We start from the raw sequence: 18725 nt of genomic DNA, 5'->3' as shown, positions 1-18725 counted from the left end.
TGTGTGTACAATCATTTATCACTGTCAGTGTTGCTGCTAATGTTGCCGAGCCCGTTTGAACTTCAAAAAACCAAATCATATAGCAACTTTTTTAATGTACGTAAATGTAATAAAAGTTGGGAGGACATTTTAGTTCTTAGGATTTCAGTTAAAATTGTCTCGAATTTAAATATCCCATCTCTCATTTAAAATCAATAATTCTATTTAATAATCTCAATGCACAAAATGTTTTCAATCGATTAAATGAAAGTTCTAAATAAATGCTATTGATATTTCATGCAGTTAAACAGTTAAATTAAAAGATTTAAACACTTCTCCAGTAAATGTAGCTACACGTTGCCCAAATCGGTAGCTAGTATTGGTCCTCAATTGCCGTATTATCGTTAAATAAAAGCAGAATAACGTTGCATCGTATCAGATTCAAATAGTCTCTATTTTTCGAATTGTTAATCCATGTCCTTGCTAGCCACATCGATGGCGTTTCGTCCTATTGACGCCAGTGGTGCGTGTGTATGGTACCAACGCTAACACTTCACTGCTGCCCCTCGCTTCTTTCGAGGTTGTCGTTTGTCGCTTCGTGGCGTCCTTTCCTGGCAGTAACAAACCATTATTTGCTGCTTCGTGCGGCTCTACTATAAGTTTAGTTGTACTACTACGTACAACACCATGCCAAATCATACTGCTAAAAAATGGGATTTTACACTCCGTGAGTAAGAATGCTCAATCTCTTTCATCTCACAAATCCTGTCCGTTCTCATGTATCTCTCTCCTTTTGCGTCATTCGGGTTTCTACGAATACTCGTCTTATTCACCGCTAGCATCCTAGTAACTACTACGAGACATCAGTACCTTGGAGCAATATCACATGTTCAGACTGTCGCCAGGCTGGTAACTACAATGCATTCTACACCTAGTCCCACGTTCTAAAATACTGTATCATTCAACTTCTTCTGAAAATGTCACTAACATTCATAACAATAATAATTTTAATAAAAACAAAAGCAATAACAATAACTAAACTAAATGATGTTATGTGCTGGTATTATTCATTCCACTCCGAATCGAAAATCCAAAGTGACATAAACCAATGTCTTGAAAATTGATGCAATGCACAACAAAAAACGAATTCCTCAGGAACGAAACTCGGAGCTGATTGAATTCTAGTTCAAAGGCAGGGGTGACATCATTTTAATTTAATTAAACCTATAAACCCAGCACAAATAATACAGTTCATGGACATCGCTTGCAGTGAGTAACAGCTGCATTAGCATGAAGGAGCGACTATATGGAAATCTTTTACCTTTCCCACTCATTACAGGGAGGACAATGAATCGGAAACAAAACACAAATAAGCATAAAATTCTGACGTTAACTGCATCAGCTTTGTTATCGAATGTTTGAATGTATCGATTGAACATCTTACGAACAAGCAATTCGTTTTAGCAACTTTAAGCATATTGCTGTCCAAAACAGATCGACTCTAGTGTTATAGTAGTAGTGCACTCAATTTCATGTCGTTAGTTCATAAATGGATAAGCGATGACCAGTACGATATATTGTATGCTCAACAACATCCATACCAAGATCAAGCACAAGAGAGTAAAATCCCGACACCTGACGAATAGCAACACTACGATACCAGTCAAATTTCCATGTCCACCCTACCAGCTGTTAAACGCACAATTCAATGAGGTTTCCAGGCAATGCAACATGATCCAGCGCAAAGTATTAGCGAAGCGGTACGCCCAACAGTTACAGAACACTTTCCGCCATCAACTGTTCCTTCTCCTCATCGGGCTGCTGCTATTTTAACCCGTACCGCAGCTGTTTCCTTAGCGAAGGGTAAAGTGTCGTAATAAAAGTGTAACTCGCACCAACCATTTGCCGCCTTCGTAGACGTACTGCATAAAGGTTTCTTGGCGTTTGTCTATTGTTGTGACTGCGACGAAAGTGTTGCATCAGACGTCAGCCCAACACAAGAGATTGTTGTTTACAGAGTACTTCCGTTTTTTTGTTTTCTCTTGCACTTTTCATCATTTAGCGAAACGTTTCTCCAAAAAAAGGCAATCAGGAACAAATTTTAAACGATACAAATATATTAACATAGAGTTATGCAATCGTGTTAGCAATACTAATGGAATTATATACTAGTAAACCTAACATAGGCGGTACTACTTTACTATTCGTCGGTGTGATTTTGTTCGATATGTAAATTTTTCAGGTTATGATAAGTTTATGCAAGGTAAGTTCAAGGATATGATAAGTTCAACCAAGGTGTGCGAATGAATTTCATATAATACATTTACATGATGTTTATTTCTGTTGTAAAATGTCTGCTACATACGCATTCACCCTTATGTTGACATTTACTAGATGCGTGTCATCTTTTACCATTCATCCTCACCGGAGGTTCGGTGGTTCGAAGGTCAATTCTCTCCATCGACCAATCGTGTGTCAATCTTAGATTCTACCTCACGAGACGGGAGGAAATTGTTCATTTACAAATCCAAAGCACCTTTAATCGTTTTTTTTTTCATACAAGCATTCATGGTTTAGCATGCATACGCATATTTATCTGCAAGCGTAAATACGCTCTTGCAATCGGTTTACAAAGCAAGCTCTCTCACTCTCTCTCTCTTTCTCTCTCTCTCTCTCTCTCTCTCTCTTTGTGATTTTGATCTCTCTCTCTCTCTCTCTCTCAATTTTCATTTTTATTCTTCGTTTTGACGCTTTCCCTATGTTTAAATTATTTTTTCATCTTTTACTTCTTATCCCTTTTCTTCCTTTATTCAAATGTACAATTTTTCACTTCGCCAATTCCGAGCTGTTTTGCTTCGTACACTTTGAATTTGCTGTCGTTTGCAATACGATTCGTGCAGGTGTGTATGCGAGTTCATACCCCTCTGACAGCAAAATTGCATGGTCATACAACCAGATTCATTCCGCTGTTAATGAGCGCTAAGCTGTATATGTACGAATTGTTGTATGCGTTGAGACGTGCGTACGTTCGCATGCATGCAATCCCTTACCAGACGCGATAGTTGAGCAAGATAATGGGGCAACTGATGGCGATGAGCTTAGTGCGACAATCGACAGTGGATCTTTATTAAATGGGTATTAGCATGCGGTGTTGTTTTTAACGTTTAAGAATGATAAAATTTAATTGCGAACATCATAAAAGTCCACAAAAACTTGCTTATTTTGTTAAGCAATATAAAAAAAAATCAAAAATTTACATTTGGTATACAGATTTCTAGAGAACCCGTCAAATTCGATGGGTTACAATAATAAATCTAAAGAAAACTTAAAGAGAAATACCCTTGAGATTTTTAATAAGTGGTATAAAGCGAATTATGTGGCCCTGAATGTCATCAACATCATCAACAAAAGCAATTCGTACCCAAAATGATCCTCGCGTGCATCGAAAACTCGAAGCGCTCAGTAGTCTAAATGTTTTATCGAAGAGACATTTGATCCATATGTTGATGCAAGTATAACAGCAATCGCTAGCCATAAAATACGAATTTAATCCACCCATCAGTTTAAAATGAGAAAGTAGAGCTGAGAAACGCCCGTAAACCTAGTGATGGTTCGTTTCGTTCCTTTTGTGGAACGATCGAACCTAGGTGCATAACAATTCATAAAGTAAGTTTTTTGCACCTACATATTTTGTTCGTCTTTCGAAGATTTCAAAAGTGTGGTGCAATGTAAACAGCACTTATAGTAACAAGAATGTGCCCACGCTTGTTCAATGATCTTAAGCAAATTAGCAACTTTGCAACTGCAAATTTGCAACTCTAAGCCAGTTTTTTTTTGTATGCGTTTTAACGTTTCCAGGCTTATGCGCTTATAGCTCCGCATACAAAATGGCTAATCCGTTTTTCTTAGGCTTAACTTGACTTGATTGATTTCCTAATGAAAGGCTCGGTCAGCTGCTCAACAAATGTCAAAACAAACTATTTTCCTTGCTGGTCTGAACCAGGTTAGGACATGTTTGCCGTTTGCCGTAAAACAAACTTTTTTTAATGGAAACACCAAAAAAAGGAATATTGAACCAATTTTTTTAAATAGTACGATGATATTTAATAATCAATTGTGGTTCCGCAAAAATGATCCTTTATGTTATTCTCTATGTCAAAATACTATGTTCTGCACGAATCTGTTCCGAATGATACAGTCCCCTGTACTGTATTATTTGATTGATTCAAGCTGAAAGCTTAAGCTTTTTAACTTATGGTATAATCTGCCCCAATGTTATAGTCCTTTGTCACGTGGCACGATACTGTGGTGTAGACTTAGAAGGTTTAATTTTGTAAGGAATGCATTTAATCTAAAACTAGGAAGATATTGCCGAAACGAAGTAATAGATAAACGTTTAAGAAACTTCAACAAAATACGTTTATAAGACATTTCATGGTCTTTAATGGGTGTAGTTGCGATCGGTTCGAGAATTGCATTCTTGAATGCTCGTCTTATTTTTGACATTGTATTAAAGATCATTCCATTTTGACATACCATTCATTTTCTTACATCTTCAGTTTGTTTGTTTAAATTTAATCCTGTGTTTAATGATCTTTTCAGACCTATGATAACAAATTAACATCGATAATAGCGAAGAATTCATAGTATCAATTCATAGTAATTTATATTCAAAACTGTGAGTAAACCAAAAACTGTAAATGAATTATACTAAAGTGTTCAATAATGGATACATACAGGATTATTTTAATATCCTCATAACAATACGTTCAACGAACCTACTAGGTTCGTTCCTTTCCTTTAAGAAAAGGACCTCAGTTCCATTTCGTTCCTCAAAACATGAACTTTCCCATCACTACGTAAACCTAGTTTTAATATAGAATTTCGTTTGTAAATTGTACATTGTAACATTGTAGTGACTGAAGTGAAGAATTACTTAAGAAGAAACTTAGCTGGATATGATTGTAATGTAATGACATTGTGTGAGAAGAAGAGAGTTTACAGATTGATAAAAAATTACAAAGACATCTGAATGACGATAGTTATCTTCAAATAAAACACTTGCTCAACAGATTCAAGATTAAACAACAAATCATTTTTTAACTCCATATCCACATGAATTTCTCAAACATGTCAAACATGTCAATTATGATTCAAAAGTGAGTTCATCTTCATTTAAATTCTATTTTTATTGCATTTACACTATATCAAGACTTTTTTTCTTATAGAAATTTGAAAATTAGGATGTTAAACAATTTATTCATTAATATACGCATGACTTAACATGTATGACAATAGATAAATTATCCGCAAATTTTAGTAATAATAAACTATCTTTATCCCATAGTATAATCGACGCAAAACACCCTCAACAAAGCTAACACCAGAAGTACAACTCTTTTGTGGTACACATTTTAACCACACGAGAAAGAGAAATCCAAAAAGAGAGCGAGTTAGGCAGACTAGGCGATGATACATGGTACGCCATCGCTTCTGAGATCAACAACCTGTGAAATAACGTTGATGAAGTTCTTCAACGTCGATCGATGTTGCGCAAGCAACCTACCGTCTACCATGCAAGAGCAGGCTCGCTCTGGGTCGAAGTTGTTCCAACTTCAACCAAGGCTACAACCATACAAATATCGTCAGCCAACTCCAACGCGAGTCCCGCGCGATGGAATAAAAATGGAAAAATAGAAGAATTGGGACGTCGGCGTCAATGACGTATCCCGGCACTGTGTACCGCCAGAATAAGCTGAGAACAGGTTTTACTGAGTCGTTCACAACAGTGCGATGATGAGCTTCGGTCGCAAGATGTACGTCAAATACACAAATCTTTTGCTGCATCGGACGTGCGATGCCATAAACCAGTGAACCTCCTAGAGCCGCTTCCTGTATCAGTAAACTTCTGTAAACCCCTCTGTGGGGAAGCGAAAGGCATACGCAGCACAGCAAGTCGGTATATCCGGTATATTCGGGTATCGTTGGTTCTTCTATGGTGTCTACACCACCAACTGCTGGTGATATTGAATCATCAACAATGCCACCAAGTGTGGTAAAAAGCCAGCGGGAAAGGTTCAAAGCAACAGCATTGGCATTTCTTTTGAAGCATAACAATCCGTACGGGTAGAATCAAATTACTTCTATCACCGAAAAAATGACGCGATATCTTACAATATTGCTTGCATTTCATTTTGTAGACTAAGCTTGTCGGTTATTATTATTCATTATTATTCAACATGTCCGTGTATGATGTCAAATTATAAGAAAATAGAAGTAAGAGAGGCTTTTACAGGGAACATGTCATAAAATTGTGAATAATAATTAACAACAATATTTTTTTTAAACAACGAAGAAATCATCAAGTATATCTACAACTTATGTTTGACCAAAGCGCATTGTGTAAATAAATTGTAATGCGTATAATGCGTGTAAATTAAAATATATATTGTGTTCAATCTGGTGAAGCTGTTACGAAGGAAGTTTAACATCGTCATCATCCAATACGTGTATTAAATAGGCATTGAATCGTCCCACAAATGGTGTGAATTCTAACGACCCTCTTTCACTAGCAGCACGTATAGCGAAGTGGAGTGCGTAAAACAACTCACGGACTTACTCGTATTCTCAACAACAACACAAAAATATAGCGATTCCTCCAAAGTAAGTAATGGTGTCTTGTTGGTTCAACCTATTGCCGAGCGACAGAATTCTCACCCCATTGCGAGGCAACAGGAGCCGAAAAATCACCAAACAAAGTGATAGCAGGTTACGGGCGGATGTTCCCTCATAGCGAGCCAAGCACTGACGATCCGGCGAAGGGGAAAGGATTCGCAATCGTATGATGGCGAGTTCATGCAACAAACCTCACACTTCCTTTGATTACCGCTAAACAGCTTTCCCAATAAGCACTCTACTTCCGCAGGGACTGAGACCAATCGGTATTGCGATGCATTATGCGCCGAATCTAACTTTACGAAATTTCTCTATTTGTTAATTCTCTCATTTCCATCTCTTTTCGATGGAATTTTTCTTTTATCATGCTCTCAAAAACTCTATATTTCAGCTTTCGGTCACTATTCCTCTCTGGCGCGCTAAAATGTTTTTATAAAAGGATTTCCATTTGAAATGGCATCGTGCGTAACGTAAATAGAGGAAATCGAATGAAAGTCGATCTTCAATTGAAAAGTTGTGCATTGGAATATGGTGACTATACTGAATAACTAAATATTGCAATCTACGTGAACATCACAATTGGTAAAGATCGAATGATCTAATGACTCATAGATTAACGAGACTCAAAATTATGCCTGCCACGCTTTGGTTTACTAAATATTATAAAGCTTATCGTCTTATTTTTACCACGTAACCGGATAGTCAGTACTTGCTACAGGGGTTTGCTGCAGATGGAATTTTTTCTCGGTCCTGTCGTGAGCAGATCGGCTCCGTTACCAATACCCCACCGGACCGATCAGTGAATTACTTAAATTATATCGCAATCACACATTCACAAAGTGTGGCTGCAAACCGTTCTTTGCGTGCAGCTAAATTAAATCAGTTATCGATAATTTTAATATTTTATTTTCAGTGCTCCGAAAATTTTACAGTGACAGTGACTATGTACTTTGAAAATACACTCACAAAAATGTTCTAATGTAATGTAATGTCCAGCGGCAATTGAACCCAGACTGGCTATGATATTGTGTTGTGCATTTAAACGGTAATTAATGTTTGCTATATGGGGCGGCCCGGTGGCATGATGGTAGCGGAGCCGGTCTTCACACGAACGGACCGGACCAAAATCCCATCCGGACCAATTCCCCGTAGCAAGGACTGACTATCCTGCTACGTGGTAAAATAAGTCGATACGGCCAGGCCGTTCTAACGAAACAAAAAAAAATGTTTGCTATATCATTTATCACTGAAAAACACACAAGATAAATGTGATGAACTATATGACTTAACTGGAACTTATATAGATTGGAATATTTCCATGGGTTCTCTAACTTATAAGTTGTTATGATATGATACGGATATGGATGGAAATAAAAAGTGTTGTGATTATGCCTTCTTTAGCAATGGTTGCCAAAATTAATTTCATTTCATCTACGTTTTTCATGAAAATCATGCAATTATTAAAAACATAATTTATAAATGCACCAACTGATTACCCAAACTAAAATGGCTGTAATATAACAGCTTGTACTTGTACGTTTTGCACCAGACTAAAATACGTATGGAAAAAGTAACACGTTCAAGTGCCACCGTGAAACCGTGTCGTGGGAACGCTTTCAAACACACATCGTTTGATCGTGTTGCTGGTGGAACCCCTCTCCAGTTAAGCACCGCGAGCCGTGCTTGCTGTGAAGCATAGATGATAGGTTACAGCAAGCTGTTACAACTACTTCCACAACGTATCGTGTAATCACTTCCGATAAGCCCTCTCAACCAAGCGTGACTCTGTGATACTGCCGCTTATTTCTTTCCACGATGGAGATATTGACATTGAAACTAGCAATAGTAACTGCTTTTAAGTAAGTTAGCAGCTTTAAAAATTATTGATTTGAAAATAAAAAAAAGAATAATTCCAAATTTCCAACAAACTAATATTACATTCATTACATTACACTACTCTGCCACAATTTGGTATTACAAAATGCCGGTCAATGTTTTGAAAATGACAATTTCAATACTTTTTCCGTCACTATAAATAGAATTAGAAACACTTTTTTCACTAGAAAGGGATGAAAGAGATGATGTGTTCAACAACATAGAATGTTAATATCATTCTTACATTTAATATCATTCTTACAAGAGCCGAAAATATTGTACGATTGTAGTTCTAAAAAATTATGGTAAATTGCACATAGCTATCAAACGTATGATACACTGTTTGATGATAGAATCACGTACAAAAATCAACAATTTCTTATAAAATGATAAAATAGAGAAAATTTAGGCAGAGAAGAAATTTTTTCTCGTCCAGAGTATTGCTACGACTCTTCTTCTGTTTAACAAACACAGAAAATGAGACTTGTCGTAAAAAAGAAGCTTTGGCAGAGCGAGACACTATCCTGACACAACAAAAAATTAAACACGCACACGGTCGACCAACAGAAAGAGACGCATACTGACAATGCGAATGTACGAAGCTTGCGTAAAGCTGAGCTGACGTGTGGACGAAACCCATGGACGATTGGAATGGAAAGAAAGGAATTCCTCGTCGTAGTTTGCCTCTTGCTTACGCCAATCTATGTGCTAAATGGAGCGAAATCAGCGGTTGAGTGGCGGCACTGAGACCATTCAAAAGACAGCTTTTCACAATGCTATCCATGCAGACGCGTTGCCGTTGTCGTATCAACGACCTCAATATACATCAAACAGCAAAGCAACGACGGTATCAAGGTATCTCTTAATCGGTGAATAGGTACAACGCAACAACAAAAATAAAACAAACACTTAAAGCTTTTTAGACATCGATACTTCCCTAAAAGCTGCGTTGGGGCACGAGAGCTCCACCAGCAATTCGGTTATAGGTCGAAAAGCTTTATCCTAGACTAGCTTTTGACCAAATAAAGTTACTAAGGATTCCCTAAACTATCCTCGTCTTTCTATAATGCTTAATTTTACAATAAGTTTGTGACTCAGTCATAAATAACTGATAGTGATTTAAATTTCCTACCTATGCATTTCAATCCCTTTGGGTTGATTTGATGAAATATCAATGTGATTCATGTTTCATGACGTATTTACAATCTTACGAAAGTTGAAACTACACACCCTTATTGTTGCATGTCTGTAAACATTAATAAATGTATTCATTAGCTAACATAAAATCACTTTAAACCAAAATTTTGAGGTTACAGTGATATTTCATTTTCCGAAGCTTTTAGTAGCAAAAAGCTCTTTTTCGTTACCGCGATATGCTTTCACATATCTAATTAACATATGCTCGAGCACGCCAATATTCAAAAATGTTGAATTTGTTTAAAGCATTTAACTCATTGCTCAAATTAAATGGTTAAACTACGTGAAAGGCACTATGTTCTACGGTTGAAAATAAACAATTAATTTAAAATTTCCTCTCCATATGTATGTTTAACAATATATCCATTCGTAAACAGAATCTTTTTGCATAATAATTTCAATATCGCACATAGAGGGTTCAACCTCATTTTCCTGCAACCCTGGTATATCTGAAGCTTTTGCAGGCTCAAGTGTTTTTAACAGTTAATGTTTCACCAAAAGCATAGAAAATGTACAAGTTGAGACAAGCTTTTCTCTTTTAAGCATGATATACTGTTTATTGTGTCATCTAATGGATTGAAAAATGGTTAAACTTTTATGCTATTTGCACCATATTCTACATTTGTAGCATGGAAAAACTAATTCCTGCGAAAAGCTTCTAACACACCGCCGTTATCTATATTTTATGCATAAACACATTAGTCAGTGGGGCCCGGTGGTGTATTGGTAGTGGCGCCAGTCTTCACACAACAGGACCGGTCCAAAATACCATAACGACCAATCCTCCGTACTTAGGACTAGTTATCTGGCATGGGGGAAAATAAAGTCAAAGAAAGCCAGAACCGGCAGTCCTAGACTGCTTGAAGTTGTGCAGATAAAGAAAGAAGATACATTAAACAGCACCAGTATTAAAAATTGTTATCGAACTGGTTTCTATTTCATTATAGAATATTTACATACAAATATAAGTAAAAGTAAAATTTGACAAATAATAACTTTATCCTAATACTGTAAACCAAATGTTAAGTCTGGCCATCGTTACACAACTGACGCGCTTTCTCTCTCTCTCTCTCTCTCTCTCTCTCTCTCGCTCTCTCTATCTCTCTCTCTCTCTTTCTCTGTAGCACACTGTGGTTGTTCCACGTTGTATAAGGCTTAAATTTGAAGCTTGAACTAAGCAGTACTGGTCCAAACAAAACAGTATTGTCTTTTAAGACCACGCAATGGTGACCGCTTCGGTACGCACTACAATGAAAATGCTGAGAAACGCACAACTTTATACTGTACTGAACTTTGCCCAACGTCATCTGCACTACCTTCGATAAATTTCGTCACCATAAACTGGCTAATGCTACAATATAACGTTCACTTCGAGCTACGCGTTTCTTTTCTTTGTTAGTCAAGCCAATCATTTTACGCCGCACAACAGATTTGGCTGTGTGTGCATTGGTGGGTGGTATGTTTTAGGGCAGACTTGCAAGAGATGAGTGCAAACCTACGATAATCATGTACCAACAAAAATGCTTGTCGTTTTAAGATTTCACAGTCTTATAGTATCGGGAAATATTGTGAACTTAAATTAAATTTGTAACACATCATCATTAACATCATCATTTATAATAATAAGATTAGAGCTCTTTACTCTTAATGTTTCCTTTATTCTAGCACAAATAGACTCCCGTCGAAATACAAAAAGTTTTATTTTTTTGTTTTGTTTCGTAAGAACGGCCTGGCCGTATCGACTTATTGTACCACGTGGCCGGATAGTCAGTCCTTGCTACGGGGGATTGCTCCGGATGGGATTTTGGTCCGGTCCGTTCGTGTGAAGACCGGCTCCGCTACCATCATGCCACCGGGCCGCCCCAATACAATAAGTTTTAAACTACACAAAAATCGTCAGAATATAAATGGCATAAAACATTCCCAATTCAATTGAATTTCAGGACAGAAGCAACACACACACACAGTATCCTGCCAGTAACTAACTTTCTTCATGCGTTACTGTTGATTCGTAATGTATTCATACATATAAACGCAGACCTTAAATTTATTTTCACACGAAAAACAATTTGTTTTCATTAGGCCACCGTCGAAGATACATTTTCGTAAGCAGGAGGCCAGATCTTTTTCGTTGGTCCCCATGGCGTGCTAAGGATCAATAGTGTTACTACTGGTGAGGAACTGAACGAGAAGGGGAACAAAACCACCCCAACTAAACAGGGCTTCAATCAACAAACAGTTCTGAAAAGATGGATCTGTAGAACATTATATCCCGGTACTGTAACACAAGGAAGAATCCTGTAGTGCTGGAAAAAGGGTATTGCTGATATCATCCAGTTGAAGAAACGTACAGTTCAATCGATTTTATAGCACTTGCTACTACACGTGAAACATACACGCCTGACGCGTTGGCTACAAGTTGCAACTGTAGAAGTGTAGCGCAGTACCGATGGTACCGAAAATACAATTGCAGTCTTGATTGTGCGGGTACGCTTTTAATTTTAATCATCATAAAAATCCCTTCTTCTGGCGTGCAATGTATCAAGTACATAAACGTGAGGGGCCCTAATACACAAACACCCTGAACATCCTCAAAACTATTAGGACAGAAAAACCTTTACGCGAATAATGAAGGATCACTTTTATGACACAGAAATATTCCTATAGTGAGTTTTGTTTCTGGGTTCAAACAATAGCTGCTATAGTTAGTGTGATTGAATGGTGTTACGATACAAATAAGAAACGCATGATAGTCAGACTTCTTTTTAATTTGAAAGAAATTTCTATTTCTATAACATTTTTTACTTCAAATTCGAGGGGGGTCGATGGTGTATTTGAAGCGGTACCGGTTTTACACGGCAGGACCGGTGCAAAATCCTAACAGGACCTATCAGAACTTAACAAGACGGAGAACTCTCAGGATCTAGCAATGGCTGAATAAAGTCAAAGAAAGCTACAAATTGTAGCTCTCTTTAGATCTCTTTAGCTTGATGTGCTGCTAACGAAGAATTTTTTTCTAGTATAATCTGGATTGTATATAAATTACTACAATTTGTTCAATTGTCCTTCCTTCTTCTGAAAATAACTGCGAACTGAAAAGAACTGAGTCCCGTACGCAGGACTGATTCTCCAGCTACGGGTAAATAAAGTCAAAGAATACCAGAAATGGCAGGCCTAGACCTCTTGAGGTTGTTGTGCCGATAGAGAGAGAAAACCACTCTAGTAAACAAACCTTAATAAAAACCGACAAGTATTATGTACACAGTTCAATATGTTTTACAAATCCACAGTTACCACAGTTTTGTCAAGCTGTGTGGGAGGAAAAGCAACATGTTTTTATGACTATTACAAAATATTAATTCATTTATTCCATTATTTACTTTGGCCTTTTTATCACCTATCGCAGAAAGTTAAATAAAGTTAAAAGTTCACCAGCTGTCAAGCATATAAATAAATTTAAACTTCACCAGAACATCATCTTACACAGTGTGATATGAGTAAAGTTAAGAACAAAAACACCCTGTATACGTCGGCTGTGACACGCAACGATTAACTTCGTATTTTACTGCGCACCATAGCGAGCTTCAAAACAACAGCAAAACGGAAAAAAAGAAAATGACCTTCTGTTGAACCTAGTTGAATCATTAAACAGATTTTGCGTTGTTGTTTATGTGTTTTTTTTTTCATTATCATATTTTACATTTGAGATATTATTCATAAATTTATGAAATTGCGCGATTTTACTGTGAAGTGTTGTTTTTACTAAAGTAAGATTTTTATGAAATATGATAAACTATATTTATCTCTATTTCGTCCAAACAGGAAGCCTTACATATTGGATTGTAATAGATGCTGACTATTTTCTTTATACTATATAATGTTACTGACACAGCATCAGAACAGTGATTATATTAAATGTTCTCACAAAAAGCTTATTTTTTGTTAAAAGCTTTTTTATAATTATCTTAAAATGTGTTGTCAAACAATATGAAATTTTACCAATACTAACTGACCACTTGCTAAAAACACTCGGATTCTATAAAGCATCTTTCGTAAGGTCAATTCGGAAGGATGCACTCCTAAAAAGTCATTCGAAAGGTCAATGGCATACGCGAGGTACCCAGTGAATGCGCGCGACCGTTCGTCTTCGTTGAACGTTCCTGCTTGTTACTGGCTCAACCATTCCTCGAAATGACAGCGCTACTGAGACGCACACCATGTCGTAAGCGCGTGCCCCTTCTCAATTGGTGGTAAAGTAAAAGCCAAGTTCGAGAAAACTTTTTTACAAATTCCAATATCTTTTGAAAATATCCAAAAAGTCGATGTAAATATTCAAGAAGTATTATATCTTTTGCCCCCAAGTGAAACAATCTTCAAACATTCCTTAACAGGAATACATGTTAATAACTCAAGAAATTTGACATTATAGCATCTTATCGCATAAACACCACACCAACATAACGTAGCGTTATAACACTTCATAAAAATGAAAGCTTCAGCAGACAAAAAAAAACTTGTGTAATCGATACAAACCCCGAAAAATAGCAGGCATACAATCGTAGAGGACAGTACTACACACTCAAACAGAAAAACTGACACCTGCTGAGTTCTCCAGCTGTTGCCAACCATACCAAGCGTGAGAACACAAGCGACAACAAGTTGTTTCTCTTGTAAAAAACAACGAAGGAATATCGGTTGTGCTGTGTATTTCACAGCGCAAGGTCTTGCGATTTCTTTCTTTCAAAATGAGCCTTATACATTTTACATCGCGTTTTTCAAGTGTTATGCTCCTAGAAGAATTATGGCGCTTTCAGAATGTCTACAAACCGTCACCACATTTGATCCAACCAACCCTAACTATGAACAGACTATTCTGACAGAGAAGAAATGTTGATGTTTAAATGTACATAATTCAATACTAATCTTTCATTTTTTATCGATCAAAAAGAGTTAATAACTTTAAGCAGTAATTTTTTGACACACTTCAGTTTGTACTGTTTATAGTTGCTGGATCGAAGAGAACTAGGACACACTATAAACACATATTGCCATTCCTCGTTTTGTTCAATTGGACTAAAATTCATGATACAAATTCAAATTCATGTTGAGACATACATCAATGGATGTCTTTCCTCTGCAGTCGATGCTTTCTTGTGTTCGCCGAATAATATGAATGTCTCTATTCCTTTTTGTAGAGCAAGATATTACACTTCAGTGTAGTGTGAATAGATTCATTGCCATTAGTCCTAGCTCAAAAAAACCACCCAGGTTTAGGAAGTTTGCAAGCAAAATATTACATTTTATTATTAATTTATCAACCATTATCAGGGTACACATGCTGGGTTAAGTTAAAGAACTATGAAAATACAACATGAGGGTCTTCATCCAATAAAACAGTTAAATAGCATTGCACTACAACCGGCATAACGACTGCTACGAAACAATATATTAATAATGTACTCATAGGTCATACAACTTCACCAGAGCAAGATGTTTAAGAATTTATATGATCATAATTTATTGTGTTGCAATGAATGATCTTTTTATGAAATGAACTCTTCATATGTATGTGGCACAACTATTCAAGCTATGGGTTCAATAAATACAAGCTGGTCTATCGTCGTAGTCACTATTGCAGTGTTATTAGAGAATGGTACATGGAAATGTGACATTGGAAATAGGCATAGGAAATGCAAACATACATGAAATAAAATCCCTCATATGACCAAATGACAATCGCAATGCTCCAGGGTACTATTCGCGACTAGTGTAGAACCAAAATTGGGAAATCCAAATCAAACCCCTACCGCATTTGATACCTGGACATTGCAGTGTAACCGAATACACCAACTACACTTGCTGAACGGGAGTACACTTGAGGGAGGAGTTCAAATGCAAACAGAAGGTGAGACGAAGTCATCAGACGTGAAAATTGAAAATGAAAATTGGATTCTACATCATCGCGCAATTTAAACGCTTGCATGAACGTTGATTCCTACAGTTACCAGGTAGTGAATGAATCGTTATGGTATCATGAATATAATGAAGACAACATGAGGCAAATAATCCAAAAGAGTTTAAATTAACTAACACAGACTGTTTACGATATTAAATATGAAACACACCGTTGTATATGGCGAATAGCATCAAATTCAGTATGCAATGCAATAATGGAGCACCATTTTTAAAAGTCCATAACATTATTCGCATAAATTATGTTGTGGTATTAAACTCATTTTGTTAAAACGTTAACGTTAACCATATTAACGTAAGAAAGTTTTAAAAAAGAAAAGAAATTTAAAAATGCTTACCACATGAACACTGCTTTGAAGATTTCCGGAAAGTGTCTGTTGCTGCTGTTCGGCCTGCTTCTTTTCCGTTTTCTTCAGCGATCGTTTATTTTTCTGCTCGAGATATTTTTTCTGCAGAGCAGTCGTTTCGAGACTCTGCTGCTCACAGATCCCACTATAGGTTTGTTCAAACCGAGGCGTGCAATCGGTTTGCCGCCGCCGGTAGGTTTCAATGCGTCGCTTCAGTCTGTCGAATACCGCCTGACGCTTCTGGGGAACCTCGCCGCCCTGCGCAAGCTGCTGCAACGGTTGCTGTTGCTGTTGATGTTGTTGCTGCTGCTGAAGTTGATGCTGCTGTAGGAGCTGCTGCGGATGTTGTTGCTGCTGTTGATGAAGGTTGTGGTTGCTCAGCAGTTGCATCTGCTGCTGCTGCTGCAGCGTCAGTTGATGGTGTTGAGCTTGCTGCTGTTGTTGCTGTTGCAGGTGAAGACTGTTCAGGTGATTGGCCTGATTAGCACCCGGAAATACTGGGAGTCCTCCCGCATCCATACAGACGTTGGTGCCGGTGGCTTTGTGGTCACGCCGCGCCAATATGCGTGCGTGCACCCACAAATACAAAGGTGATAGTCCCCGAAAGAGAATAGCGAGTACCCCCGCCGTCGTATACACACACCCACACTACACCTCACTCCCGTATCACCACTTTATGTTACTGAGCGGAAATAAATCTATCGGTTTCACACCCGGATCACTAGGCCTTAGGTTGCCTTTTTTCGCTCATTATGCACCAACACTCATAGCTAGCAGACTATTATTGCACAATGAGATCCATTTGTAGCACAGGACTTTTAGTCCTTGTTATTAAAATAGTTATCTAGTGCGAAAAGTTATACTAAGATCGTTGATGGACATGGACCGAACGGTAAACGATGCAGTGGGTGTAATGCATTCCTTGCCATGCATGCCATCAACGTTTTTTACCAATCACGGCTGAAGTTAAGCTGTTTTGTAACGAACATCAAGTCAAAACTCAACTACAAACTCACATATCCAAGACGTTCGATACGCTCCCTTTGTTACAACGACGAACACTATGTTTTGCTATGCCAAAATACTGCAAAAGCCAAAATACTGCACTTAAACTATCATGCGTGAATACACGGTTGTCATGATCGTGCCTTGATAGTCGCGCATTTACACTAACACTTTTTTGAACTCCGCACGTTTACGATCACTTCGGCGTACTGAATGACAGGCCGAAAACGATAGGTTTCTTTCTCAGGATGCTCGCTCCATCCTAGCATCTCGCGGGATATCCGAAAGCTACAACCGTCTGTTGCAGTCACCGTATGATGAACCGGTTTTTGTTCCATCAGTGTCAGAGCACGCTGGAACATAATCAATAGCGATAGAGCTCTCTTGCTCTGAAGTCCTGCTGAACATGCACACAGCTACAAATACATCCATACGGGCGACGCTCGTTGTCGGCACGAAAGGGGAGCGCACGTGGGAGCAGTTTTGAACGCGATACTACCGTGAACAACACGCTGGGGACACGGCGCAAATGCGAACAAATCTTCACTAAACAACGGCGATGTACCGGAGCGAACGTGCGGCGGCTGACTGTCACCAGTTTAGAAGAAGCTAGAAGGCAACCAAAGAAATCGAAAAGAAGAAAGAAAAAAAACAAAGCATTAGTATGAGAGCACACGGCAAGAAGTATGTTACATCGGAAGAGAAATCGATTAATTCTACGACAAATTGAAAAGCCCGTTCACGTATTGCTGCTGCATATCCGGAGCCAAAATGCTCTACTCAGCCGAGTTATACTGTACATGGTATAGGCCTATATCCCCTGTTAAAATGTAGGCAACATTAAATGCATTAGTAGTTTTAATTTTTTGCATTCTCTATGGCAACCAAAGTGCATCATCATATTTACACTTGATAAAATAAGTTGTTTATGTATTTGCTGCAAATTTGTTTAACGCATTTGTCCTTTATATTACGGAAATCCCAATGCGGCCAAAACCAACGAATAGTTTACTTCAAATCTTCTTGAATCATCTTACGATTGCGATTCAGCAATCGCCAATCGCCATCTGCGCCTTTCGTTTTTATGCCATATTAGAACTATCTATCGCAATTGCGGCTAACAAGGAAATGACAATTAAAGCTAATTGATAACGCTCACACTGAGATCCATTTACACATCCAACAATTCTTTACATGGAAGCATATCACGCACACCCAATACACAAAATTAATAAAAATATGCACACCACATTCAACTGTTGCAGTCAAAGTTACTGTGAATAAGTTCCAATAATGTTCATTCTTCTTAAATCGTTCGAAAATCAATCGAACGCCTAATCCTAACGAACTAATAAAATAAAATATTAATGTATCTAAGCTGAGAAATAGCAACATGACAGCCAAATAAATATATAAGTGCAATAATGCCTTCCACACCAATGAATTTGTAAACGAGCTCAAACCTCCGCAACAGACGACAAATCGTTTGTCCGACAAACAGACGTTTTAGAATGACCGTCGAATGTAGCATTGCAGCGAAATGTACACGAGCAAGTTTAGCAAAATTATATAAAAAAAAAACAAATTGAATTTGAACAATTGTTCAAACATAGAAGAATATTAAATTGAAGTCGATTTTTTATCAAGAAGAACGACAACTGGGACGATTTTAAT

General features: G+C 37.6%; 1 protein-coding gene across 1 annotated transcript in view; it reads right to left on the bottom strand.

Annotated features, from left to right (window-relative positions):
- The window catches only part of LOC128299225 (neurogenic protein mastermind), a 43286-nt gene extending 26721 nt beyond the window's left edge, over nt 1-16565 (bottom strand). The window contains exon 1 of the mRNA XM_053035120.1: nt 16038-16565. Within this exon, the coding sequence (XP_052891080.1) occupies nt 16038-16565 (528 nt within the window). The remainder of the gene's footprint in view (nt 1-16037) is intronic.
- Nucleotides 16566-18725: the final 2160 nt, after the last annotated feature.

The sequence above is a fragment of the Anopheles moucheti genome, chromosome 2, assembly GCF_943734755.1.
Source record: "Anopheles moucheti chromosome 2, idAnoMoucSN_F20_07, whole genome shotgun sequence".
NCBI classification, from domain to species: domain Eukaryota; kingdom Metazoa; phylum Arthropoda; class Insecta; order Diptera; family Culicidae; genus Anopheles; species Anopheles moucheti.
This window is presented reverse-complemented; position numbering and strand designations above follow the sequence as displayed.